The sequence below is a fragment of the Oncorhynchus masou genome, chromosome 6, assembly GCF_036934945.1.
Source record: "Oncorhynchus masou masou isolate Uvic2021 chromosome 6, UVic_Omas_1.1, whole genome shotgun sequence".
NCBI classification, from domain to species: Eukaryota; Metazoa; Chordata; class Actinopteri; order Salmoniformes; family Salmonidae; genus Oncorhynchus; species Oncorhynchus masou.
The window spans coordinates 80,296,364-80,324,353 of record NC_088217.1 but is presented as its reverse complement, the minus strand read 5'-3'; the positions used below and the strand labels follow the sequence as shown (position 1 = coordinate 80,324,353).

The 27,990-nt window shown below is 44.6% G+C and overlaps 1 protein-coding gene and 1 long non-coding RNA gene across 2 annotated transcripts; one reads left to right on the top strand and one right to left on the bottom strand.

Moving 5' to 3' along the window:
* Window positions 1–788: 788 nt before the first annotated feature.
* LOC135542765 (uncharacterized) lies at window positions 789–11,125 on the bottom strand. Its single transcript, XR_010456130.1, has 5 exons — window positions 11,000–11,125; window positions 8,998–9,158; window positions 8,801–8,902; window positions 8,597–8,702; window positions 789–1,059 (listed from the first exon to the last, which is right to left on the bottom strand). It is a non-coding gene; the product is annotated as an uncharacterized LOC135542765 (long non-coding RNA).
* On the top strand, window positions 10,812–17,251 carry LOC135542764 (zinc finger protein 239-like). The gene is made up of 2 exons (XM_064969945.1): window positions 10,812–11,157; window positions 14,874–17,251. The coding sequence occupies exons 1-2, from the start codon at window positions 10,965–10,967 to the stop codon at window positions 15,614–15,616; spliced, it is 936 nt and encodes a 311-aa protein (XP_064826017.1). The 5' UTR covers window positions 10,812–10,964; the 3' UTR covers window positions 15,617–17,251.
* The last annotated feature ends 10,739 nt before the right edge of the window (window positions 17,252–27,990 follow it).

Sequence of the window (27,990 nt, the reverse complement as noted above, 5' to 3'; positions counted from 1 at the left end):
GCCGAGTGACTCATTGCGAGCTTACAGAACAGGACTGCAGCCAGCTTAGCAAAAATGTAGGAAAACTAAACTTCCGGAGGACCTATCATCCTTTCACTCCCGCCACTCTACCTTCTCTTCCTCTGTATCCACTGCTAAAGCCACTTTCTACCACTTTAAATTTCAAGCTTCTGCCTCTAACCCTTGGAAACTATTTTTCACCTTCTCCTCCCTCCATCACTCACTCCCCCTTCCTCTCTACGGACGACCCCATCCCCTTCTTCAGACCTTCTCACTTCCCTCATCCCTGACCACTGGCTGCGTCCCATCTGACTGCAAAATGGCAGTTGCTGACCTCCTAAAGAAACCAACACTCGACTCATCTGACATCAAACTATAGACCTGTATCTCTTCTTTCTTTTCTTTCCATAACACTTGAGCTTGCGGTCTCTGATCAACTTTCTTGTTATCTCCCTCAGAATGATCTTCTTGACCCTTAGCAGTCAGGCTTCCTCTCTGAGTCGTGGAGGCTCTCCCCACTGACAAAGCTGACTCTTTCCACTGCCTTAGACACCGTGAACCATCAGATCCTCCTCTCCACCCTCTCAGAGCTGGTTGTCTCATGCTTTGCACACCCTTGGATTGCATCCTACCTGGCAGGCCGCTCTTACCAGGTGACGTGGAGAGGATCTGTGTCTGCACCATGTGCTCTCACTAATGGTGTCCCCTAGGGCTCAGTTCTAGGCCCTCTCCTCTTCTCTCTATTGGTCGTGGAAATTCTAACCAGACAGGAAGACAGAGACTGTAAATTCCTCAAAACAAGTTATTTTATTATAAGATTTGCAATAATGGAGCAGGTGCAACAGTCAAGAGCCCAACAAACAACAGTTGTTTCTCAGCCTTTATAGGAACATACCACCTCTTGTCTATGTGGCATTTTAGCAGGTGTGTGAGATCATGGTGGGAGCATAGCATACAAACAAGTGATAATGCCAGTTTTGTTACTCCTTTCTGCAGATAAAATTGTCGCTGCTGCTCAAGCTAGCCTCTGTTCTCTTCATATCTCCACACAGCTGTGCCCTTGAAAGATGGGAAAAGAACAGGTTGGACCAAAAAAACGGGTCACTCAGACGGCCCTTTTGTCACTGGACTCGTGACTAAGTTACTCAGAAACAAGAGAGGAAAAACACATGATAGAAACAGACAGACAGTGGAAATGTTCAGGTTTAAGGCGTATACAAATGATGTGCATAACAGAGTTTGTGTTTTTGTCACTATACTATACACCAAGTCACTCAACTCCATCATATTATCACATGGTCTCTCCTATCATTGCTATGCGGCTGACACTCGACTACTTTTCTCCTTTCCCTGTTCTGACACCCAGGTGGCGACACGCATCTCTGCGTGCCTGGCAGATATTTCAACATGGAGCTCAGCCCACCACCTCAAGCTCAACAAGACAGAACTGCTCTTCCTCCCGGAAGGCCTGCCCGCTCAAAGACCTCTCCATCACAGTTGACAACTTCACAGTGTCGCCCTCCCAGAGTGCAAAGAATCTTGGTGTGACCCTGGACAACACCCTGCCGTTCTCTGCAAACATCAAAGCAGAGACATGCTCCTGCAGGTTCATGCTCTATAACAGCCGTAGAATACGACCCTACCTCACACAGGAAGCGGTGCAGGTCCTAATCCAGGAACTCGTCCTCTCCCGTCTGGACGACTACGACTCGCTGTTGGCTGGGCTCCAAACTCGTGCCATCAAACCCCTGAAATTATCCAGAACGCTGCAGCCCGCCTGGTTTTCAACCTTCCCAAGTTCTCTCATGTCACCCCACTCCGCACACTCCACTGGCTTCCAATCGAAGCTCCCATCCACTACAAGACCATGGTGCTTGACTATGGAACAACAAGAGGAACTTCCCTTACTTACATTCAGGCTATGCTCAAACCCTACACCCCAACCCGAGCACTCCATTCTGACACCTCAGGTCTCTTGGCCCTCCCACCCCTACAGGAAGGCAGCTCCCACTCAGCCCAAGTTCTTCTCTGTCCCGGCACACTAATGGTAGAACCAGCATCTCCCTGAAGCTAGGACAGCAGAGTCCCTGCCCATCTTCCCCCCTGAAGCTAGGACAGCAGAGTCCCTGCCCATCTTCCCCCCTGAAGCTAGGACAGCAGAGTCCCTGCCCATCTTCCCCCTGAAGCTAGGACAGCAGAGTCCCTGCCCATCTTCCCCCCTGAAGCTAGGACAGCAGAGTCCCTGCCCATCTTCCCCCTGAAGCTAGGACAGCAGAGTCCCTGCCCATCTTCCCCCCTGAAGCTAGGACAGCAGAGTCCCTGCCCATCTTCCCCCTGAAGCTAGGACAGCAGAGTCCCTGCCCATCTTCCCCCTGAAGCTAGGACAGCAGAGTCCCTGCCCATCTTCCCCCTGAAGCTAGGACAGCAGAGTCCCTGCCCATCTTCCCCCTGAAGCTAGGACAGCAGAGTCCCTGCCCATCTTCCCCCTGAAGCTAGGACAGCAGAGTCTCTGCCCATCTTCCTCCCTGAAGCTAGGACAGCAGAGTCCCTGCCCATCTTCCCCCCTGAAGCTAGGACAGCAGAGTCCCTGCCCATCTTCCTCCCTGAAGCTAGGACAGCAGAGTCCCTGCCCATCTTCCCCCTGAAGCTAGGACAGTAGAGTCCCTGCCCATCTTCCCCCTGAAGCTAGGACAGCAGAGTCCCTGCCCATCTTCCCCCTGAAGCTAGGACAGCAGAGTCTCTGCCCATCTTCCCCCTGAAGCTAGGACAGCAGAGTCCCTGCCCATCTTCCCCCCTGAAGCTAGGACAGCAGAGTCCCTCCCCATCTTCCCCCCTGAAGCTAGGACAGGAGAGTCCCTGCCCATCTTCCCCCCTGAAGCTAGGACAGGAGAGTCCCTGCCCATCTTCCCCCCTGAAGCAAGGACAGCAGAGTCCCTCCCCATCTTCCCCCCTGAAGCTAGGACAGCAGAGTCCCTGCCCATTTTCCTCCCTGAAGCTAGGACAGCAGAGTCCCTGCCCATCTTCCCCCTGAAGCTAGGACAGCAGAGTCCCTCCCCATCTTCCTCCCCTGAAGCCAGGACAGCAGAGTCCCTCCCCATCTTCCCCCTGAAGCTAGGACAGCAGAGTCCCTCCCCATCTTCCCCCTGAAGCAAGGACAGCAGAGTCCCTCCCCATCTTCCTCCCTGAAGCAAGGACAGCAGAGTCCCTGCCCATCTTCCCCCTGAAGCTAGGACAGCAGAGTCCCTGCCCATCTTCCCCCTGAAGCTAGGACAGCAGAGTCCCTGCCCATCTTCCCCCTGAAGCTAGGACAGCAGAGTCCCTGCCCATCTTCCCCCTGAAGCTAGGACAGCAGAGTCCCTGCCCATCTTCCCCCTGAAGCTAGGACAGCAGAGTCCCTGCCCATCTTCCCCCTGAAGCTAGGACAGCAGAGTCCCTGCCCATCTTCCCCCTGAAGCTAGGACAGCAGAGTCCCTGCCCATCTTCCCCCTGAAGCTAGGACAGCAGAGTCCCTGCCCATCTTCCCCCTGAAGCTAGGACAGCAGAGTCCCTGCCCATCTTCCCCCTGAAGCTAGGACAGCAGAGTCCCTGCCCATCTTCCCCCTGAAGCTAGGACAGCAGAGTCTCTGCCCATCTTCCTCCCTGAAGCTAGGACAGCAGAGTCCCTGCCCATCTTCCCCCCTGAAGCTAGGACAGCAGAGTCCCTGCCCATCTTCCTCCCTGAAGCTAGGACAGCAGAGTCCCTGCCCATCTTCCCCCTGAAGCTAGGACAGCAGAGTCTCTGCCCATCTTCCTCCCTGAAGCTAGGACAGCAGAGTCCCTGCCCATCTTCCCCCCTGAAGCTAGGACAGCAGAGTCCCTGCCCATCTTCCTCCCTGAAGCTAGGACAGCAGAGTCCCTGCCCATCTTCCCCCCTGAAGCTAGGACAGTAGAGTCCCTGCCCATCTTCCCCCTGAAGCTAGGACAGCAGAGTCTCTGCCCATCTTCCTCCCTGAAGCTAGGACAGCAGAGTCCCTGCCCATCTTCCCCCCTGAAGCTAGGACAGCAGAGTCCCTGCCCATCTTCCTCCCTGAAGCTAGGACAGCAGAGTCCCTGCCCATCTTCCCCCTGAAGCTAGGACAGCAGAGTCTCTGCCCATCTTCCTCCCTGAAGCTAGGACAGCAGAGTCCCTGCCCATCTTCCCCCCTGAAGCTAGGACAGCAGAGTCCCTGCCCATCTTCCTCCCTGAAGCTAGGACAGCAGAGTCCCTGCCCATCTTCCCCCCTGAAGCTAGGACAGTAGAGTCCCTGCCCATCTTCCCCCCTGAAGCTAGGACAGCAGAGTCCCTGCCCATCTTCCCCCTGAAGCTAGGACAGCAGAGTCTCTGCCCATCTTCCCCCCTGAAGCAAGGACAGCAGAGTCCCTGCCCATCTTCCCCCTGAAGCTAGGACAGCAGAGTCCCTCCCCATCTTCCCCCCTGAAGCTAGGACAGCAGAGTCCCTGCCCATCTTCCCCCTGAAGCTAGGACAGCAGAGTCCCTCCCCATCTTCCCCCTGAAGCTAGGACAGGAGAGTCCCTGCCCATCTTCCCCCTGAAGCAAGGACAGCAGAGTCCCTCCCCATCTTCCCCCCTGAAGCTAGGACAGCAGAGTCCCTGCCCATTTTCCTCCCTGAAGCTAGGACAGCAGAGTCCCTGCCCATCTTCCCCCTGAAGCTAGGACAGCAGAGTCCCTCCCCATCTTCCCCCCTGAAGCTAGGACAGCAGAGTCCCTCCCCATCTTCCCCCCTGAAGCTAGGACAGCAGAGTCCCTCCCCATCTTCCCCCCTGAAGCAAGGACAGCAGAGTCCCTCCCCATCTTCCTCCCTGAAGCAAGGACAGCAGAGTCCCTGCCCATCTTCCTCCCTGAAGCAAGGACAGCAGAGTCCCTGCCCATCTTCCCCCCTGAAGCAAGAACAGCAGAGTCCCTGCCCATCTTCCAAAAACATCTGAAATAATCCTCCTCCTCACCTCAAGGTTTTTGGTGTCCATTACTGGCCGTTACAGGAAAGCCCCACACAAACCGCCACCATAGATTTTTTTAACTAACCTGTTCTTAGCGATAATTTGCAGGTGGTTCTATAAAAAGAAGAAAACTCAGAAAGATATTAAATCCATGTTTTGTACCCTGGAGGTTCCTTGCCATTTTAGCTGCCACACATCTAACATTTCCCAGCATTTTTTCTGGAACTAGTCATTTCTATGCGAAGCGTCAACGGCCACGTGTAGAAGTAGATGACAACGCATAACAAAGTGCGACCAGAACAAGATCTACACACATGGAAGAGGCATATCTCACTCCATACAAAACATGTATGTAGTATCTTTCAGAATTTTCGTTGCCAAGAACAGGTTAGTTGATCTAATGGACATTAAAAGTATCATCGTTCATAACTATCATCTATGTGCAAACTACAGTTGTTGAATACGTTAGTCACCGAGCATTTCTCGGCGGCTGCTGTGGAGATATTCGGGGCGGTGGAGAAGAACATAGCGGTGTCAGGAAGAACGAAGGTTACGTACGTAACCACGGTTATGTGAGCTATTGAATCATTCCAATATGGTATCCTTCAATAAGGTATCCCTCCGCGCAGCAGGACACATTCTGAGTAAGGATTTCAGATTTGTAGCTGGTAGTGCTGCGACGAAACCACTTAAGTAGCTGCCGCTGCACTACTTCCCCCTCGTGTCCTTTTTCGAGGTGCCATAGATCACCGACAAAGAGGATTGGAGTGATCCGGTAGCACACATAAGTGGTTACTGATAAAATCATTTTAATGTTGAAAGATAATGATTAAATAATTCCACTCTGAAACCTTATAACTGTATGAAATTGATTAGAATCATAAAATTATAATCCGATGATGTGTGTAGTTTTAGTTGGAATTAGGTTAAACAATGTATCTGTATAGTGGAAAAACACAGACTGTCTGAGCAAGGCGTAGCTTAGGATTTGAACTTGTATATGTGTGTGTGCCGAAGAAAACACAGAGAACAGTTCAACTGTGTTTGAACCGACCTGGCAGGAACTCTGAGGAACCTATGAGAGCACAGGGAGTACTTCTCAAGGTTTCCCTAATCTCGGATGAATGGAACTGTCGGCTAGGCAGTGATACACAGTGGTGAGAACTATGGAGATAAAACGCACCTACTGTTTGTGTGGAAGTATGTGCGTAGGATATCTACTGTTTGTGTGGAAGTATGTGCGCATCTATGAAATGGATGTCTTTGTATAATGGACTTTAGAACGTTCTCTGAATAAACTACTATCTTTTTGCATAAGCTGAGTCTTTGACTAATTATTATTAAACCCATGGTCTTACAGATCTCAGGGATTGGTCAAAGCTATTGATTGTCAGTTATTATCATTGGGATTGAAAATTCTTGTGACAGTTACATATGCAACCTTCGTTATGTAGCACTATATTGGATCACTCCAAAATGGTGTCACAATACAAGAATAATCGGTGAACTATGTAAGGGCCAGACAGAGAACAAAGTCCCATAGAACTGAGCTCAGGGCAGTCATAGTTGCTGTATCCCTCCGTCCCCACTCAGAGAAGAGGAGGCAACACCCAGCACAGCCGTCCCAACCTTATTGGCGGGGATAACATTGACTCAATTGTACCTAGAAAAAGTGCTATACGATGCCCAACTGGCCGAGGCGAAAATGTAATTGAGGGGAAACTCCTCAGAGCAGGGCCCACCATGTAGCTACTCCTCTAATAGAATACGCTACTACAACAGAGGTCAGAGGCCGGCTGTCCAGCCAATATACTGCAGTAATAGTGTCCACAATCCAATGTGAGAGTCTTCAGGCTCTGTAGGCTCTGTCCCAGAACTCTCTCACTATAGAAAACGAATAGCCAATCAGACTGTCGTATTGCCTGTGTAATGTAAAACATGAAAAACACCCATCTCACGAAGGGGCATACAGTGCATTTGGAAAGTATTCAGACCCCTTCCCCTTTTCCACATTTTGACATGTTACTGCCTTTCTCTAAAATTGATTAAATCACATTTTTCCTCCTCAATCTACACACAATACCTGATAATGACAATTCGAAAACACTTTTGTAAATTTATTTAAAAAATAAAACATACCATATTTACACCCTTTGCTATGAGACTCAAAATTGAGCTCCGGTGCATCTTGTTTCCATTGATCATCCTTGAGATGTTTCTACAACTTGATTGGAGTCCACCTGTGGTAAATTCAATTGATTGGACACAGTTGACAGTGCATGTCAGAGGAAAAAGCAAGCCGTGAGGTTGAAGGAATTGTCCGTAGAGCTCCAAGACGAGTCAAGGCACAGATCTGGGGAAGGGTGCCAAAAACTTTCTGCAGCATTGAACATAGTGGCCCCCATTATTATTAAATGGAAGAAGTCTGGAACCACCAAGACTCTTCCTAAAGCTGGCCGCCTTGCCAAACTGAGAAAATGGGGGAGAAGGGCATTGTCAGGGAGGTGACCAAGAATCCAATGGTCACTCTGACAGCGCTCCAGAGTTCCTCTGTGGAGATGGGAACATCTTCAGGAAGGACAACCATCTCTGCAGCTCTCCACCAATCAGGCCTTTATGTGGCCAGACGGAAGCCACTCCTCAGTAAAAGGCACACGACAGCCCGCTTGAAGTTTGCCAAAAGGCACCTAAAGGACTCTCAGACCATGAGAAACAAGATTCTCTGGTCTGATGAAACCAAGATTGAACTCTTTGGCCTGAATGCCAAGTGTCACATCTGGAGGAAACCTGGCACCATCCCTACGGTGAAGCATGGTGGTGGCAGCATCATGCTGTGGGCATGTGTTTCAGCGGCAGAGACTGGGAGACTAGTCAGGATCGAGGGGAAGATGAATGAAGCAAAGTACAGGGAGATGCTTGATAAAAACCTGCTCCGGAGTGCTCAGGACCTCAGACTGGGGTGAAGGTTCACCTTCCATCAGGACAATGCCCCTAAGCACACAGCATAGACAATGCAGGAGTTGTTTCTGGGAATGTCCTTGAGTGGCCCAGCCAGAGCCCGGATAAGAACCTGATCGAACATCTCTGGAGAGTCCTGAAAATAACTGTGCAGTGACGCTCTCCATCCATTACCTGACAGAGGTTGAGAGGATCTGCAGAGAAGAATAGGAGAATCTCCCTAAATACAGGTGTGCCAAGCTTCATACCCAAGATAACTCGAGGATGTAATCGCTACCAAAGGTGCTTCAGCAAAGTCCTGAATAATGGGTCTGAATACTTATGTAAATGTGATATTTCAACATTTTAAACAAACCTGTTTATGCTTTGTCATTATGGGCTATTGTGTGTAGATTGAGGGGGGAACAATTCCATTCATTATAGAATATGGCTGTAACATAACAAAATGTGGAAAAAGTCAAGGGGTCTGAATACTTTGAATGCACCGTACAAGTTTTGCTCAAAGCAGCCAACTAAAGTAATGTAGTTAACGTAAGTTCAATCACAAAGGCTGGTCTGAGTGCATTTCCTGTTTCATTGAGTAGTACAGCACAATTCACAGTTGCATTTCATCATGGGCACAGTGGGAATTTATATCTGTGATGTTTAAATTATGTCTTACCCCCAGAGCGAGAAAGTACATCACTTCCAGCAGATCTCCTTGCTGAGGGCGGCGTTGACCATGCACTGCTTCTCGTGGGGTGAGCCTGATGTTCCGCATATCATGTCTATGTGTTTAACATGGGGAAAAGGGGACACAGTCAAAATTGATGCATCTACAAATTCACTGTTTTACACAATATTGTATCATATTTGAGTTACTGACCTGTCTGTCTACAGGCTTGTCCTGCATTAGTCTCCACAACCGGATCACACTGGCACGGGATGTCCATGCACTGGATGGACTGAGGGATGCACTCCTGTTGGCCTGGAAAAGTGGTGGGTATTTGTCAATGCTGTATCACCATATTTATCTGGACAGAAAACAAATTGTTTCTCATACTCAACACCCAATCCTCATGCCTTATTGTTTGTTCTTGTTTCCCAATCAACAGTCTGGATCTTCATCTTCTGCCATGGTGGATGAGCTGCCTTTTCTGGTAAATACAGGGCCTTTTCTCTTTCCCACCGGAAAAGGGCAGCTACAGACCCAAGTGTTGTCACTGGGTTTCCGGTCCATCCACCTGAAAGACAACAAAAGTTACTTTTACCACCTAGCTAAATTGATATCTTCATTAAAATACCATAACCCACAGACTTGACTATAGTAACAGTAAAATAGACTGGGCTTTGGTCTATCTGCACATCTAAAGTCCTACTATGTGGATGGGACATTTCTGCTGAGATGAAGGAATTATCTGGAATGCTCAACTAGATGATCAGGACAGTCTAGGTTACCATTTGCCAGAAAAGGTGAAATATTGCAATGAGCTATACGACTACTTCTGATTCTAATTCTCAAGAGGAAAGTTAAAACCATCAGCCATAAGGTCACTAAAGAGGAAGAACAGTGATAGGGTGATTGTCTGAAAGGCACTGACATGCAGGAATAATAACATAAGGATTTTGGGCACTGGCCAGCAGACCAAGATTTCTACATTCAGGTCCTAAATCTGTGGCATGCGATGTTTACAAAGAAACATTTTCAATAAAGAGGTCACAACATTCATTATGCTATTATATGCTAGTTTCTTTTTTTTACTTGTAAGGAGGGTAATGTGCATTGTACATGTAACGACAGTCGGTGGTTATCTATACTGAAAAAAATCTAAACGCAACATGTAAAGTGTTGGTCCCATGTTTCATGAGCTGAAATTAAAGATCCTTGAAAAAGTTATTTCCCTCAAATGTTGTGCACAAATTTGTTCACCTTGTGTTGAAGAAAATAAAAGGCCACTAAAATGTGCAATTTGTCACACAACGCCACAGATGTCTCAAGTTGAGAGAGCGTGCAATTGGCATGTTGAATACAGGAATGTCCACCAGAGCTGTTGCCAGAGATTCAATGTTAATTTCTCTACCATTAGCCAACTCCAACGTCTATTTAGAGAATTTGGCTGTACATCCAACCAGCCTCACAATCGCAGAACATGTGAAATCACACCAGCCAAGGACATCCACATCCAGCTTCTTCACCTGTGGGATCATCTGAGACCTGCCACCTGGACAGCTGATGAACTTGAGTATTTCTATTTGTAATAAAGCCCTTTTGTGGGGAAAAACTCATTCTGATTCGCTGGGCCTGGTGATGCCAAGAATGCCAAGAGTGTGCAAAGCTGTCATCAAGGCAAAGTGTGGCTACTTTGAATAATCTCAAATATATTTTGATTTGTTTAAAACTTTTTGGGTTACTACATGATTCCATGTGTTATTTCATAGTTTTGATGTCTTCACTATTATTCTACAATGTAGAAAATAAGAAAAATTAAAAACCCTTGAATGAGTAGGTGTGTCCAAACTTTTGACTTGTATATTCACCTGTATTTACTCCACAAAAATGAAACACTAATTAGCTAATAATGTGGCTTTTATAAAGAACTACAATTCACTATGGGGAAACTGAATGGTGGAAAGGCGATTGGAACCATGTCCCTGTTTGACCACTAGATTTGATGTGTATTATGATACCTCCACTGTGGGGCTCTATTGCAACTTTAATTAGAAGGTACTAACAGACAAGGCAAAGGCATGAATAAAACGGCGTCTTGGGACCCACATTGAAACTGAGGGCTAAACTCTGCTTTGTCCAGGTAATGGGCTGGATCCAATAACTGGTTTTCCATGAAATGCTCCAAAACAGCAGGTGGCGCTAATGTAATGCAGTATTTTTTTTCTGCCGACCAGCTTTTGTGAAAGGAGAACACTATCAATTTTTTTTTTTTAATATAGAAATTGTTGTTCAAAGGGCGCTAAGCAGATTCTTATAGAAAGGTTTCAACCAATATTTATTTGATAAAACGAACAGCTACACTTTCATAACCATTTCCAATATGTCGAAACTACAGTTGTTGAATGTGTTCGTTACCGAGCGTTTGTCGGCAGCTGCTGTGGAGATATTCGTGGTCGTAGAGAAGACTATAGCGGAGTATCAGGAAGAAATCGGCCGTTCAGCGGAGGAGAACGAGCGTCTACGGAGGCTGTTGGACATGGCTACCAAACCAGAGAGAATCTCACACGTAGCAGGTTTGTAGTGAAATACAGTTGATGTACGAGATTTGACTTGTAGACCAATAGATTAGATTAATGTGGCACATTGTGATATGCCAAAGGGGAGGTGAAGGGTGTAGCTTCATCCCAATATGGCGACTGGATTAAGGGCTGGTATAATGAAGTGGGTACGTCAAAAGCGCTCTGTTATGGGTTAGACGGTTTTGATTGGTGTTTTTTTCTTTGGGTTCTTACCATGTTGTTCAACTACTTTACATGCAGCTACTGTACCGCAAGAGTTTGGATATCTGTTTTCAAGCTAGAGGACGAGTCTGAGCATTGGTGGAAAAAGTACTAAATTGTCATACATGAGTAAAAGTAAATATACCATAATAGAAAATGACTCAGATAAAAGTGAAAATCCTAGTGAAATATAGTACTACTTGAGTAAAAGTATTTGGTTTTAAATATACTAAACACTACAACCGCTGGGCCTCGAAGGATCCCCCTTTATGCAAATGAGCAGTCATTCTGACTGCAAAATTCTAACAGTGTAATTAATTCATTTTATATGCTATCACTGAAATAATAATTTGATTGTGTTCATGATGGTGTTTGGTAACATTGGAAAATGTGTTCCCTGATTTCAAGTAACAAAATAGCATTTTCATTAGTTGATGTAGGCTATATGTAAAAACACAAATTCCACTGTTAAATCAATTTTATTTGTGGAGTGCCTTTGTTACAACTATGAAACAGAAACTATATAATATGCGTTGGGACATGGTAACAGCTTATTTTTATAAGTACTTTTGTTTTTACAAAATACTAGGGCTGAGTGATATGGACAAAATATCGTATCACAATATTTTTCTAAATGTTGCCAGTACTTTGTTTTTTAATATAAAAGTTAGACATTTGCTTTATGAGTAGTTCTTGACCCTAGGGTGGCAACACATCCATTCTAAGTTATTTCAATGGGTCTTACTCATTCTAATTGTTTTCTACTGTTCAATTCAACTTCAACTCAAAATAATTTCCTGCACTCATTTGAGATTATTTCATTGAAAATTTCATTGAAAATAAGAATTTGTTCTTAACTGACTTGCCTAGTTTAATAAAGGTAAAATAAATAAACTTGTGATTTAGATCAACACTTGGGTGAACTGTTGGAATCATGGAAAAATTATTATTCTAATTCTATAGCTAGAAGATAATAGTGGACACTTTGAATACAGTGTTCTTTGACAGGACACAAACAAAAATACCAGGGAGGAGTTAGTGTCAGGGTAGGAACCAAAGTGATGGTCAGTGTTTCTTTGGGTAACCTATAATCTCTCTTAGCTACTTCATGTAGCTAACATATTTAAGCTTTGCCTATTCCTCATTGATTTAGAAGATACTGTTGCACAAACAACATGCTGGTTTAGACCTACACCATCACTGGTATCAGGTTGTATAGCTAGCTAAGTTTGCTCCGACTCAGTACATTTATTATCTAGCTAGCCAGATAACTAGCGATTAGCAGCTAACACAACTTAGCCACAACTTGCTAAGAAAATACAAACTAGCAGTTTGTAGATGTTGTAGATTAAGAAGCAAAGTGGAAACAGCATCGTAGTTATCAACATTGTTGCATGTGATGCTTTGAACATGCAGACTGAATGCAAGTGTCCCGTGGTCGAGCAACAACAAATGCACTCGAGTGACAGGGGGTGAGGTAGGGCTAGGTCTGTGTGGAAAGCGGCATGAGAGAGCAGTGATGAAGTAGGGGAGTAAACTATAAAAGTGGACATTACATACAGCGTATCACATTTTAACAAACCAAACATTAAAATACCCTTATAGAAGGTAAAGTAAAAACCCAAACCGGTCCGTGCATCAATACCGGTATATAGTAATATACTGTATACTGCCCAGCCCTACCACTGTCCAGTAAACAACTAACCAAAATCTAAAACTGACCCTTATCTTAACCCTAACCTAACTTTAACTCATTCTGAAATTAAATATACACTGCTCAATAAAATAAAGGGAACACTAAAATAACACATCCTAGATCTGAATGAATGATATTTTTATTAAATACTTTTTTCTTTATATAGTTGAATGTGCTGACAACAAAATCACACAAATTATCAATGGAAATCAAATGTTTCAACCCATGGAGGTCTGGATTTGGAGTCACACTCAAAATTAAAGTGGAAAACCACACTACAGGCAGATCCAACTTTGAAGTAATGTCCTTAAAACAAGTCAAAATGAGGCTCAGTAGTCTGTGTGGCCTCCACGTGCCTGTATGACCTCCCTACAATGCCTGGGCATGCTCCTGATGAGGTGGCGGATGGTCTCCTGAGGGATCTCCTCCCAGACCTGGACTAAAGCATCTGCCAACTCCTGGACAGTCTGTGGTGCAACGTGGCGTTGGTGGATGGAGCGAGACATAATGTCCCAGATGTGCTCAATTGGATTCAGGTCTGGGGAACGGGTGGGCCAGTCCATAGCATCAATGCCTTCCTCTTGCAGGAACTGCTGACACACTCCAGCCACATGAGGTCTAGCATTGTCTTGCATTAGGAGGAACCCAGGGCCAACTGCACCAGCATATGGTCTCACAAGGGGTCTGAGGATTTCATCTCGGTACCTAATGGCAGTCAGGCTACCTCTGGCGAGCACATGGAGGGCTGTGCGGCCCCCCCAAAGAAATGCCACCCCACACCATGACTGACCCACCGCCAAACCGGTCATGCTGGAGGATGTTGCAAGCAGCAGAACGTTCTCCATGGCATCTCCAGACTGTAACGTCTGTCACATGTGCTCAGTGTGACCCTGCTTTCATCTGTGAAGAGCACAGGGCGCCAGTGGCGAATTTGCCAATCTTGGTGTTCTCTGGCAAATGCCAAACGTCCTGCACAGTGTTTGGCTGTAAGCACAACCCCCACCTATGGACGTCGGGCCCTCATACCACCCTCATGGAGTCTGTTTCTGACCGTTTGAGCAGACACATGCACATTTGTGGCCTGCTGGAGGTCATTTTTCAGGGCTCTGGCAGTGCTCCTCCTGCTCCTCCTTGCACAAAGGCGGAGGTAGCGGTCCTGCTGCTGGGTTGTTGCCCTCCTTCGGCCTCCTCCACGTCTCCTGATGTACTGGCCTGTCTCCTGGTAGCGCCTCCATGCTCTGGACACTACGCTGACAGACACAGCAAACCTTCTTGCCACAGTTCGCATTGATGTGCCATCCTGGATGAGCTGCACTACCTGAGCCACTTGTGTGGGTTGTAGACTCCGTCTCATGCTACCACTAGAGTGAAAGCACCGCCAGCATTCAAAGGTGACCAAAACATCAGCCAGGAAGCATAGGAACTGAGAAGTGGTCTGTCGTCACCACCTGCAGAACCACTCCTTTATTGGGGGTGACCTCCATGGGTCTTGCTAATTGCCTATAATTTGCACCTGTTGTCTATTCCATTTGCACAACAGCATGTGAAATTTGTCAATCAGTGTTGCTTCCGAAGTGGACAGTTTGATTTCACAGAAGTGTGATTGACTTGGAGTTACATTGTGTTGTTTAAGTGTTCCCTTTATTTTTTTGAGCAATGTATTTTTGTAGGTCAGGAGTGTCAGTATAGCCTTTTCTGTGCTGTAGTGTAGACTAGTCAACAAACTAGTTTGAGTGCAGAGAGGTCTTCCAAACAAAATTACAGGTATTGTATTAAGAAGACAATATTGACTGAATGTTATTTTTACCTCCAGACTTCCAGCTACTGACTCCGGTCATTCCCCCTGAGCAGCAGGAGTGGAGCCCCAGTCTAGAGCAGGAGGACCCAGAACCCACACATATTAAAGAGGAACAACAGGAGCACAGACTCAGTCAGGAGAACCCGCCCTCACATCATTACCAAAACCAAACTGTGGATGATGGAGAGATGAGCGCTCTACCTATCATCATAACTGAGGAGATCAAAACAGATCCTGATGGAGAGAACTACAGAGTACCACAACCAACCAGTGATCAGCCCCTTTCAGTTCATCCAGACTACTCTGCTGCAGTTGAGAAGCCATATCAGTGTAAACAATGTGGCAACAGCTTCACACGTAAGGGACACTTGACCATTCATTCAAGGACACACACAGGAGAGAACCCCTATCAGTGCAAACAATGTGGCAAAAGGTTTAACCAGAAGAGCAACTTGACCATCCATACAAGGGTACACACAGGAGAAAATCCCTATCAGTGCAAACAATGTGGCAAAATGTTTAACCAGAAGGGACACTTGACCGTTCATTCAAGGATACATACAGGGGAGAGACCATATCAGTGCAAAGACTGTGACAAAGCCTTCAACCAGAAGATAGAATTGACATTGCATATGAGAGCTCATACAGGAGAGAGACCATATATCTGTCCTGTATGCAAGAAAGGTTACATCGCATTAAGCTATTTAAGACTTCATCAGCGTGTTCACAAAGGGGAGAAACCTTACCAGTGCAAATAATGTGGCAAATGCTTTGGTTATAAAGGAAGCTTGAAGTCTTATATGAGCACTCACACAAAAGCTTCAGCCTGAAGTGAGAACAACAAATGATTACTCACTTGAATTTCTTGTTACATCCAACTTGTAAATAATTATTATATTTCCTGCCACTTGACAACAAAACAAATGTAGTTGTGTGTTAAAGGTTTTGTTTTTTCAATTTATGTTTTCAGGTTGGACTTTAGGATGTATAGCACTTTAGCACGTTGGAGGCAGCGATTTGTGTCACCTCGTTAGTCAGTATGTGTTACACCTGTGCTGGCCCTTGTGCTATTTAAGAGTGGCTGGCCCAGTGCTTCAGTTGCCTTGAAATGTGGACGTTCGGTCAACACCTTTTTAGTTGGCTCTCCCGATTTCATTTATAGAAAATATTTCATTTGTCTGATCTTCCCTGTATTTGTTTTGCTCAACTTTTTGGTTTGTTTCCTGTCTTTTAAGTTTGGTGTGGGTTTTTCTTGTGTTGGCCTCTTCTTGGGCAAATTTAGTGGGTGCTCGTGGTGGGTGTCATTTATGTTCCAGTTGTTGTGACTAGTCAACTTTCAGTGGATACCCCAACGAGTGTCTTTCAGAACCCCTCGTAAAACCCTGCCTGTTTCGTTTTGGTTGTCAGTGACTTTTTTTACTTCCCCCTTCTGTTTGAGCAACATTATGTGGTTTTGTAGCTGAGGAAAGTAACAATGTGCGTATGGAGTGTAAAGCATCACTCTATCCAATTTGTAAGCTCATTTTGGTGCTCACTTTTTTTGGATGCCTATTTGCCGTTATAATGAGGGAATTTGATTATGCTGGCCTGGGTGGGCAGAGTTTGCACCAGGTGAAAAGTGATTGCACAGTTTGAGACTATGCTGCCTCACGGGTGTGATCTAATCACATGACAGGTCATAGCAGGTGCACCGCGGTTCAGCCTCATCAAACTCCCTCACTGCTGTATCTAGCACAGAGCACACATTTTGGATTTATGAACAAGTTATTCAATCGTTTAACAATAACATACAGGATATTTGGGCCACTATCTTCTATCTGTACTGATGTTAGAATATTGAAGTAGCCTATTACGTATTTGATAATCTATATAATGCAGCACATAATTTGTTGTAATAAAGTACTTAAAAAAATGGATGTCATTCATATTGGAGGATGTATTAAACCTGCCTATCAGCTCTATTTCCTGCCTCCTACCCCAACCCTATCCTGACCCATTAGGCAGATGGGAATGTATCTGGGCCTGTTTTCATGAAGCATCTTGGGTGAGTGCTAATCTAGGATCAGATCACTCCTGTCCGTTCATTATAATTGAAAAAGCTAAACTTATCCTAGATGAGCACTCCTGCTTTGAGAACACAACCCCTGACCCTGTGTTACTGTTTAGGATCAACATTTACCTCCTCCCAGTTGGTGCACCAAAGACATTACAGTATGAAGATGGGTAGAAACTGCTTCTCCAATAGAAATCCCGATCACACTTGTAGGCGATGCAATGGCGACATTGTGAATGTGCAGAAACGTCATTGGGTCTTACGGTCGTCCCGCCCCGAACTGCGCATGTGCAAATCAAAGGCACTCTTTTGAAATAAAGTTGTTTTTGACAAATGAAAACGTGTCAGTTTGTTACTTTCACAAGGTTGGAGTAATAGCATGTTCAATTACTTATTACAATGACTCAAATCTAGTTTGTGCCTTTTAGATTTAGAGAAAATGAAAAACAGAAAATGCTCTACAGGAATGATGGAGTCCATCTGAATCATCTTGGCTCCTGGACTCTGTCCACACATTTCAAGGATGCGTTGAGACAATGACTTATCGATGATCCAAGCCCAGCTCAGTTAAGCCCTACCATTTTGTCGCTGAGTTGTCATAATGCTGCAGCAAATGTACATTATCCCAATGGTGTTTGCAGACACAATGTAAGTAACCTAATTGATGTCCCCCTAACTGCCCTGAATGCCTCTGTTGATCCTACAGTTATTGTATGCAGTAATCATGTGCCTATGAACAGGAGCTCTACTGCTAGCACTGAGGCGGTGTGCCCTAGTAGGAAGTCCACTCAGCTCAAACATAATGAGCCCACATTAACATCTGTAACCTAAGAAACATGGTTCATGAAATCAATAACTTGCTAGTAACAGATGGAATTCATATCTCTGAAACTCACTGAAATAAAACATTTGATACAGTGGTAGAAATACATGGTTATAACATTTACAGAAAAGACAAAATGCCAATGGTGGAGGTGTTGCTGTTTATATTCTGAACCACATTTCTTTAAAGCTTAGAGAGGACGTTAAATACTCACGTTAAATACTGTTGAAGTAATATGGCTACAGGTTCATCTGCTTAACCTAAAGCCCATTCTTGTGGGAAGCTGTTATAGACCACCAAGTGCTAATAGTATCTGGATAATGTGTGTGAAATGCTTGATAATTTATGTGATATCAACAGAAAGGTATATTTTCTGGGTGATTTAAATATTGACTGGCTTTCATTAAGTTGCTCACTCAGGAAAAAGCTTCAAACTGTAACCAGTGCTTGCAGCCTGGTTCAGATTATCAGTCAACCTACCAGAGTAGTTACAAACAGCACAGGAATGAAATCGTCAACATATATTGATCACATCTTTACTAAAGCTGTAAAAATTTGCTTTAAAGCAGTATTCAAATCCATTAGATGTAGTGATCACATTAAAGTAGCCATATCTAGGAAAATCAACATTTCAAAGGCTGTGCCTAGTAGTGTGAGGTCATACAATGTGTAGTGATTCTTATGCTGATGATGTAAAGAATATTTGCTGGTCTGTGGTGTGTAATGAGGAGCAACCAGACGCTCCACTTGACACATTTATAAAATTGCTTATTCCAGTTACTAATAAGCATGCCCGCATTAAGACAATGACTGTAAAAACTTAAATGCCTGGAGTTTGAGTGAAGAATTAAAAAAATGTAGGGTTGAGAGCGATGAGGCAAAAGTAATGGCAAATATATCTGGCTGCACAACCGATTGGCAAACATACTGCAAATTGAGAAATCATATTACTAAACGGAATTTAAACAAGAAATCATACTATGAAACACAGACAAAAGTATATGAAGAATAATAGTAAAAAGCTTTGGAGCACCTTAAATTAAATTTTGGACAAAAAGTTCAACTTGGCTCCATCATTCATTAAAACAGATGGCTCATTCGTCACAAAATATTGCCAATTACTTGAATGATTTTGTCAATAGCAAGATTAGCAAACTTTGGCATGATATGCCAGCAAAAAAAACGCTGACACTACACATCCAATTATAACTCGTAAAATTATAAAAGGTAAGCATTGTCATTTTGAGTGTGGAAGAGGTGAAAACATTATTGTTGTCTATCAACAATGACAAGCCACCAGGGTCTGACAACTTGGATGGAAAATTACTGAGAATAATAGTGGATGATATTGCAACTCCTATTTGCCATATCTTTAATCTAAGCCTACTAGAAAGTGTGTGCCCTCAGGCCGGGAGAAAAGCAAAAGTAATTCCACTACCAAAGAATGGTAAGCCCCCTTTACTGGCTCAAATAGCTGCTCAATCAGCCTGTTACCAACCCTTAGTGGGCGTTGTTTTGTTAGACTTCAGTGTGGCTTTTGGCATTATCGATCAAAGTCTGCTTTTGTAAAAACGTATGTGTTATGGCTAGGGCTGTCACTGTGACCGTATTACCTCCACACCGGCGGTCAAGAGTCATGAACGCAGTCAAATTCCATGTGACCGTTTAGTCACGGTAATTAGGCTTCTCCAAGCTCTGATGCAGCTGATGGTCATTCGTAGTCTACCAAACTTACTAACTGCCTGGTACTCAACACTCTATTGTCTCTCTAATCACTGACACCAATGCAAATGTATTCAAAAATATAATCAAACCCTTCTTGAGAGCCCATGAGCTCATGTTGCGCAACATTTCAATAGGTTATGCAATTGTGTGAGAAAACAGAATGATGGCCTCTACTGAAAAAAGGAGGATCAAATTTCTGATAATGGTCTATTCTAAATCTAAATAAATTTCACACATATTATTTAGTATAATATATTATGTAAAGACAAGATTGAATCAAGAAGTCTGATGGGTGACAATATTAGCCTTATATATTGATGCCCAGCATAAGAAACAATGGCTTTTTTTGCAACTTTTTCGAATCATAGTCTCACACCTCATGTAGCCTAGCCCATAGGCCTATATGTTTTAATAAGATTTGTATCACAACCTCAGGATGCTAAGTTGGTGGTTGAAGATATCCCTCTAGTGGTGTGGGGGCTGTGCTTTGGCAAAGTGGGTGGGGTTATATCCTTCCTGTTTGGCCCTGTCCGAGGGTATCATCGGATGGGGCCACAGTGTCTCCTGACCCCTCCTGTCTCAGCCTCCAGTATTTATGCTGCAGTAGTTTATGTGTCGGGGGGCTAGGGTCAGTTTGTTATATCTGGAATACTTTTCCTGTCTTATCCGGTGTCCTGTGTGAATTTAAGTATGCTCTCTCTAATTCTATCTTTCTCTCGGAGGACTTGAGCCCTATGACCATGCCTCAGGACTACCTGGCATGATGACTCCTTGCTGTCCCCAGTCCACCTGGCCCTGCTGCTGCTCCAGTTTCAACTGTTCTGCCTGCGGCAAAGGAATCCTGACCTGTTCACTGGACGTGCTACCTGTCCCAGACCTGCGGTTTTCAATTCTCTAGAGACAGCAGGAGTAGTAGAGATACTCTTAATGATCGGCTATGAAAAGCCAACTGACATTTAATCCTGAGGTGCTGACTTGCTGCACCCTCGACAACTATTGTGCTGGTCATTTATGAACATTTGAACATCTTGGCCATGTTCTGTTATAATCTCCACCCGGCACAGCCAGAAGAGGACTGGCCACCCTTCATAGCCTGGTTCCTCTCTCGGTTTCTTCCTAGGTTTTGGCCTTTCTAGTGAGTTTTTCCTAGCCACCGTGCTTCTACACCTGCGTTGCTTGCTGTTTGGGGTTTTAGGCTGGGTTTCTGTACAGAACTTTGAGATATCAGCTGATGTATGAAGGGCTATATAAATAAATTTGATTTGTCCTAAATATTTCAAAAACTAAAAGCATTGTATTTGGGAGTAACCCTGGATTGTAAACATGGTCAAAACATGTTGATACAACAGTAGGTAAGATGGGGAGAAGTCTGTCCATAACAAAGCAGAGATCGAGCGTCTACGGAGGCTGTTGGACATGGTTAGCAAACCAGAAATAATGTTACACAGAGCAGGTTTGTAGCGAAATGCAGTTGTTGTAACGAGATTTGACATGTAAACTAGTTAATAGACTAGATGCTTGTGGCACGTTGTGTTATGCCGAAGGGTACATGCATTGTGCCCAAATTGATGACGTATGTCGAGTGGAGACGAATGGATTTGGTTCCGTCAGTCGTCCTGGTGAGACTAGTTTATGAAGGCTAGTTGTCAACGACCCCATTTATTTCGATGGGCAAGGGAGAAATGACTTGTATTACTGGTCACCATTCTAGATATCACCGTGACCTGCCAATTAGCTAACATAACGAATTAAAAACTCGATCCATTGGAATACTGCGTTACAAATGCTTATTACAAAGAACGCTCCGTAAGCCAAGTATCAGTGGTTGAAAACTAGGTATGTTACACATTTTTTTTAAATTAAAAGGCATACATTGGGTCCGCCATGGTTCAGTGTAGCCTAGTAACGCTAATATATGGAATATACAGTGCATTCGGAAAGTATTCAAACCCCTTCCACATTTTGTTACATTACAGCCTTATTCTAAAACGGACACAATTAAATTTGACCCTCATCAATCTACAGACAATACCCCATAATTACACAGCGAAAACAGGTTATACATTTAACACTTACATAAGTATTCAGACCCTTTGGTATTAGACTCAATTGAGCTCAGGTGCATCCTGTTTTTATTGATTATCCTTGAGATGTTTCAACAACTTGATTGGAGTCCACCTGTGGTACATTAAATTGATTGGACATGATTTGGAAAGGCACACACCGGTCTATATAAGGTCCCACAGTTGACAGTGGATGTCCGAGCAAAAACCAAGCCATGAGGTCGAAGGAATTGTCCGTAGAGCTCCGAGACAGGATTGGGTCGAAGCATAGATCTGGGGAAGGGTACCAAAACATTTCTACAGCATTTGAAGGTCTCCTAGAACACAGTGGCCTCCATCATTATTAAATGGAAGAGGTTTGGAACCACCAAGTCTCTTCCTAGAGCTGGCCACCTGGCTAAACTGAGCAATCAGGGGAGAAGAGCTTTGGTCAGGGAGGTGACCAAGAACCCGATGGTCACTCTGACAGAGTTCCTCTGTGGAGATGGGAGAACCTTCCAGAAGGACAACTATTCTCTGCAGCACTCCACGAAATCAGGGCTTTATAGTAGAGTGGCCAGACGGAAGCCACTCCTCAGTAAAAGGCACATGACAGTCCACTTGGAGTTTGCCAAAAGGCACCTAAAGTATTCTCTTTGGCCTGAATGACAAGCCTCACATCTGGACCTGGCACCATCTCTACGGTGAGGCATGGTGGTGGCAGCATCATGCTGTGGGGATGTTTTTTCAGCGACAGGGACTGGGAGACTAGTCAGAATCAAGGGAAAGATGAATGGAGCAAAGTACAGAGAGATCCTTGATGAAAACCTGCTCCAGACGGCTCAGGACCTCAGACTGGGGGCGAAGATTCACCTTCCAACAGGACAACAACCCTAAGCACACAGCCAAGACAACGCAGGAGTGCCTTCGGGACAAGTCTCTGAATGTCCTTGAGTGGTCCGGCCAGAGCCCGGACTTGAACCCGATTTGAACGTCTCTGGAGAGACCTGAGAATAGCTGTGCAATGACACTCCCCATCCAACCTGACAGATCTTGAGAGGATCTGCAGAGGAAGTATGGGAGAAACTCCCCAAATAAAGGTGTGCCAAGCTTCTAGCTTCATACCCAACAAGACTCAAGGCTGTATTCGCTGCCAAAAGCACCTCAACAAAGTACTGAGTAATGGGTCTGAATACTTATGTAAATGTCATATTTCCTTTTTTTTGGTCATTATGGGGTATTGTGTGTAGATTGATGAGGGGGAAAAAACTATTGAATCCATCTTAGAATAAGGCTGTAACGTAACAATGTGGAAAAAGTCAAGGGGTCTGAATACTTTCTGAATGCACTGCACTGTGCCAACGTTTACTACCTGAATTATTGGGTTCATCTGGTTACCACCAGTGTTTGGAATACACTGAGCTCGTTGACAAAAACAGACCCTGGGAGGCCTTTTCACACGGGGATGTATTTGTCACAGGTGGGTCTGTGTAAACTATGAGGTTCTATTGGAGAAAGGTTGATAGCAGTGAATGTCATCAAATGATTTACTGTTACAGTATTTCTAAGTAGCAGCCATATCAGACAGGGAAACTAAGAGCATTCAGATTTTTCTGCCTGACTGTGGCACTCTTTACCTGTGTTTAAGATTTTCTTGTGATTACAACAAAACTACTTATTTTACTAAACTATAGATTTAAATAAATTGTGATTCTTTAAAAAAGATGGGCCTGACTGTTTCCTCACCTTATTCTCCTTGTGGTTATCTGTGGTTGTTAGTTGTTCAGATTCATTCTGTTTTTATCTGAGTAAGTTCCAACTTTGGCAGACACATTTCAAATTCAGCACATCTCAATCAGATCAGGTGAAGGAGTTCCCATAGGTCGTTTGGCGGCCCTTTACGAAAACAACGAGAGCTAGTTACGATGACTGACTGAACAGAATCCGTTCGTCTCCACTCAACTCTCGCTGCACGACATACGTCAGCAATTTTGTGCTCCAGGCGTGTCCGTATTGCCTCTCTTATGCCAAAGAGCTTTGTATCTTCCTCGGTCGACACTAGTTACCACAGCAACAAAGGCATAAATCCCACCTATTTCAAAAATGTAACTGAAAATGTTAAACCAAACCTTAAACACACCTTAAATTAAGATCAAGGCGCAAATGTTCGATTTCACTATTTTGCCAATTTTGACTTTGTGGCAACTAGTTGAATCCCTCTTCTTCTCTGGCTATGCGCACCCATGAACGCAACTCCTGGTTCGCCAATATTGCTTTGTTATGTCACGTGCTGGGGTACCGGCTATAAGGACACTCCTGTCCTGTAAACAAGTAACCAAAATCTAGAACTGACCCGTTACCTTAATCCTGACCATAAACATAACCTAATTTGAACTCATTCTCAAATTGAATAGTTTTTTGTAGGTCAGGAGTGTCAGCATAGCCTTTTCTGTGCTGTAGTGGAGACCAGTCAACAAAATAGTTTTATTTGAGTGCAGAGAGGCGTTCCTAACAAAAGGACAGACATTAAGATAAGTCTATATTGATTGAATATATTTTTTCCCCGCCAGACTTCCAGCTACTCACTCCTGCCGTTCCCCCTGAAAATCATTACTGTGAGCAGGAGTGGAACCCCAGTCTGGGGCAGGAGGACCCAGAACCCACACATATTAAAGAGGAACAACAGGAGTTCAGACTCAGTCAGGAAGACACACCTCAGCCCTCTCATCTTTACCAAAACCAAACTGTGGATGATGTAGAGAGGAGCGCTCTGCCTATCATCATAACTGAGGAGATCAAAACAGATCCTGATGTAGAGGGATACAGAGTACCACAACCAACCAGTGATCAGCCCCACTCAGTTCATCCAGACTACTCTGCTGCAGTGGAGAAACTATATCAGTGTAGACAATGTGGCAACAGCTTCACATGTAAGGGACACTTGACCATTCATTCAAGAACACACACAGGAGAGAACCCCTATCAGTGCAAACAATGTGACAAAAGGTTTAACCAGAAAGGTGACTTGGACAGACATACAAGGGTACACACAGGAGAGAATCCATATCAGTGCAAACAATGTGGCAAAAGGTTTAGCCAGAAGGGACACTTGACAGTCCATTCAAGGATACATACAGGGGAGAGATCATATCAGTGTAAAGACTGTGGCAAAGCCTTCAACCAGAAGATAGAATTGGCATTGCATATGAGAGCTCATACAGGAGAGAGACCATATATCTGTCCTGTAAGCAGGAAAGGTTACATTGCATTAACCTATTTAAGATGTTATCAGCATATGCACACCGGGGAGAAACCTTACCAGTGCAAAGAATGTTACAAATGCTTTGGTTATAAACATCGCCTAACATCACATATGAGCACTCATACAAAAGGGCATAAATTATATTACTACACTGAGTGCAATAATAGCCTGAAATGAATCTGAAATGAAAACAACAAATTAATACTTTGTCATTGGGAATTTCTTAATACGTCCAACTTCTGAATAAATATGTTGTTTTCTGGCAATTGACAACAGAACAAACTGAGTAATGTGTGTTGAGGGGAAATCACCAGTCAGTATTAGATTGGTAAACTGAATCTAGCGCTCAGTTTCAGGGACCTACACTGCTGGCTTCAGGAAGTCGTCACAGATGTATCTAGCACAGAACACACTCCTGTTCTCCGTATACACAAATAACAACTGTATGCAAAAACAGTGACCTCGCCTTCATCAAATACCTGTATGCGGACGACATGGCTCTGGTTGCTTGCCTGGATGGCAAATCCAGCTCAAGTTTCTCCCAATTAATTGATGACCTCGTGACATGTTTTGACAATAGCTTAATTAACGTCCATTTCACCAAGACTAAAGAACAATGCCTTGGTGGTAAGATGCGGAATAATGCAAGCAAACACACACTGACCATGGTGTAAAGATCCCTGATCGAGAGTGTTCTCACCTTCATCTCCACCTGGTATGGGAATTGGGACCCTCTCGTTCAGGGACAGGAGTAAACTGGCAAAAGTTGCCAGTCAGGTCAGCAAAATAATCAGCAGCAAAACAACCACAACTGCAGAACTGTACAAACAGAACATTACAAGGAAAGCACTCCAGGTCTTCAACGACCACACCCACCCACTGCATTATCCTTCCAAATGCTGCAGTCTGGTTGGAGATGAAAGGTGCCACTCGCACGGAAGAATGGCTGGAGAAATCCCCTCCTCAGTGACAATTCTAAATAAGATGAACTGACATGTAAATGCTTAATGTAATGTGTATGTTTTCATCCATTTAATGTAAGCCAGAGCGCCAAAGACACTTTCCCATTCTGTGCAAATTTACTGGACCAAAACGTTTTCTAATCTCATCTTTCTGAACAACAGGAGTTCTTGTTCAATTGTTTAACAATGACATACAGGACATTTGGGCCACTATCCCATCTGTACTGCATCTTAGAATATTGATGTAGCCTATCACATCTGTACTGCATGTTAGAATATTGATGTAGCCTATCACATCTGTACTGCATGTTAGAATATTGATGTAGCCTATCACATCTGTACTTGCATGTTAGAATATTGATGTAGCCTATCACATTTGTTTTGACATAATCCAGGAAACAAACTACCTTTCCTGTGTAACCCTCTAGAGTCCATTGACACATCGGTGCATCAATCTAAGTAACGTAATACAAATCTGTCAGTTTTAAGCTAGAGATGTTTTTTTTTTTTTGCATTGGATGCTTCTCAATCTGCCTATGTTGCACTTCCGCATTTGTGGTAAATGGTGGCAGAGGTAGAGCGGTGTTTGTCAGACCATGTGACATCGGTCTTCTCACAAAAACGTCTATCAGTGTAAACAATGTGGCAACAGCTTCACATGTAAGGGACACTTGACCATCCATTCAAAGATACACATACGGGAGAGAGCATGTCAGTGTAAAGACTGTGGGAAAGCCTTCAACCATGGAATTGACATTGCATATGAGAGTTCATACAAGGAAGAGACCATATATCTGTCCTGTATGCAAGAAAAGTTACATCGCATTAAGGTAAACTACATGACCAAAAGTATGTGGACACATGCTCATCGAACATCTCATTCCAAAATCATGGGCATTAATTTGGAATTGGTCCTCCTTGCTGTTATAAAACCCTCAACTCTTCTAGGAAGGTTTTCCACTAGATGTTGGAACATTGCTGTGGGGACTTGCTTCCATTCAGCCACGAGGATTAGTGAGGTTGGGCACTGATGTTGGGCGATTAGGCCTGACTCAAAATCAGCGTTCCAATTCATCCCAAAGGTGTTTGTTGGGGTTGATGTCAGGGCTCTGTGCAGGCCAGTCAAGTTCTTCCACACCGATCTCGACAAACCATTTATGTATGGACCTCACTTTGTGCACGGGGGCGTTGTCATGCTGAAATAGGAAAGGGCCTTCCCCAAACTGTTGCCACAAATTTGGAAGCACAGAATCGTCTAGAATGTCATTGTATGCTGTAGCGTTAAGATTTCCCTTCACTGGAACTAAGGGGCCTAGCCCGAACCATGAAAAACAGCCCCAGACCATTATTCATCCACTAAACTTTACAGTTGGCACTATACATTGTGGAAGGCAGCATTCTACTGGCATCCGCCAAACCCAAATTTGTCCTTAAGACTTCCAGATGGTGAAGTGCGATTCATCACTCCAGAGAATGCGTTTCCACGGGTCCAAACTCCAATGGCGGCGAGCTTTACACCACTGAAGCTGAAGCTTGGCATTGCGCATGGTGATCTTAGGCTTGTGTGTGACTGCTCGGCCATGGAAACCCATTTCATGAAGCTCCAGAGGCAGTTTGGAACTCGGTAGTCAGTGTTGCAACCGAGGACAGACTATTTGTATGCGTTACGCGCTTCAGCACTCGGCGGTCCCGTTCTGTGAGCTTGTGTGGCCTACCACTCGGCGGTCCCTTTCTGTGAGCTTGTGTGGCCTACCACTCGGCGGTCCCGTTCTGTGAGCTTGTGTGGCCTACCACTCGGCGGTCCCGTTCTGTGAGCTTGTGTGGCCTACCACTTGGCGGTCCCGTTCTGTGAGCTTGTGTGGCCTACCACTCGGCGGTCCCGTTCTGTGAGCTTGTGTGGCCTACCACTCGGCGGTCCCGTTCTGTGAGCTTGTGTGGCCTACCACTTGGCGGCTGAGTCTTTGTTACTCCTATACGTTTCCACTTCACAATAACAGCACATTCAATAGACCGGGGCAGCTCTAGCAGGGCAGATATTCGTTGGAAAGGTGTCATCCTTCAGCTCTTCAGTAAGGTCATTCTACTGCCAATGTGTCTATGGAGATTGCATGGCTTTGTGCTCGATTTTATACACCTGTCAGCAATGGGTGTGGCTGAAATAGCCAAATCCACTAATTTGAAGGGGTGCCCACATACTCATGTATATATAGTGTATTTAAGATGTCATCAGCGTGTTTCACATGGGAGATCTCTTACCAGTGCAAA

Bases quoted from the DNA above. Each gene is read 5' to 3' on its own strand.
- LOC135542764 (XM_064969945.1), top strand. From the start codon at position 10,965: ATGTCGAAACTACAGTTGTTGAATGTGTTCGTTACCGAGCGTTTGTCG. The intron at 11,158-14,873 runs GTTTGTAGTGAA...TTTTACCTCCAG, and splicing joins GAGAATCTCACACGTAGCAG to ACTTCCAGCTACTGACTCCG.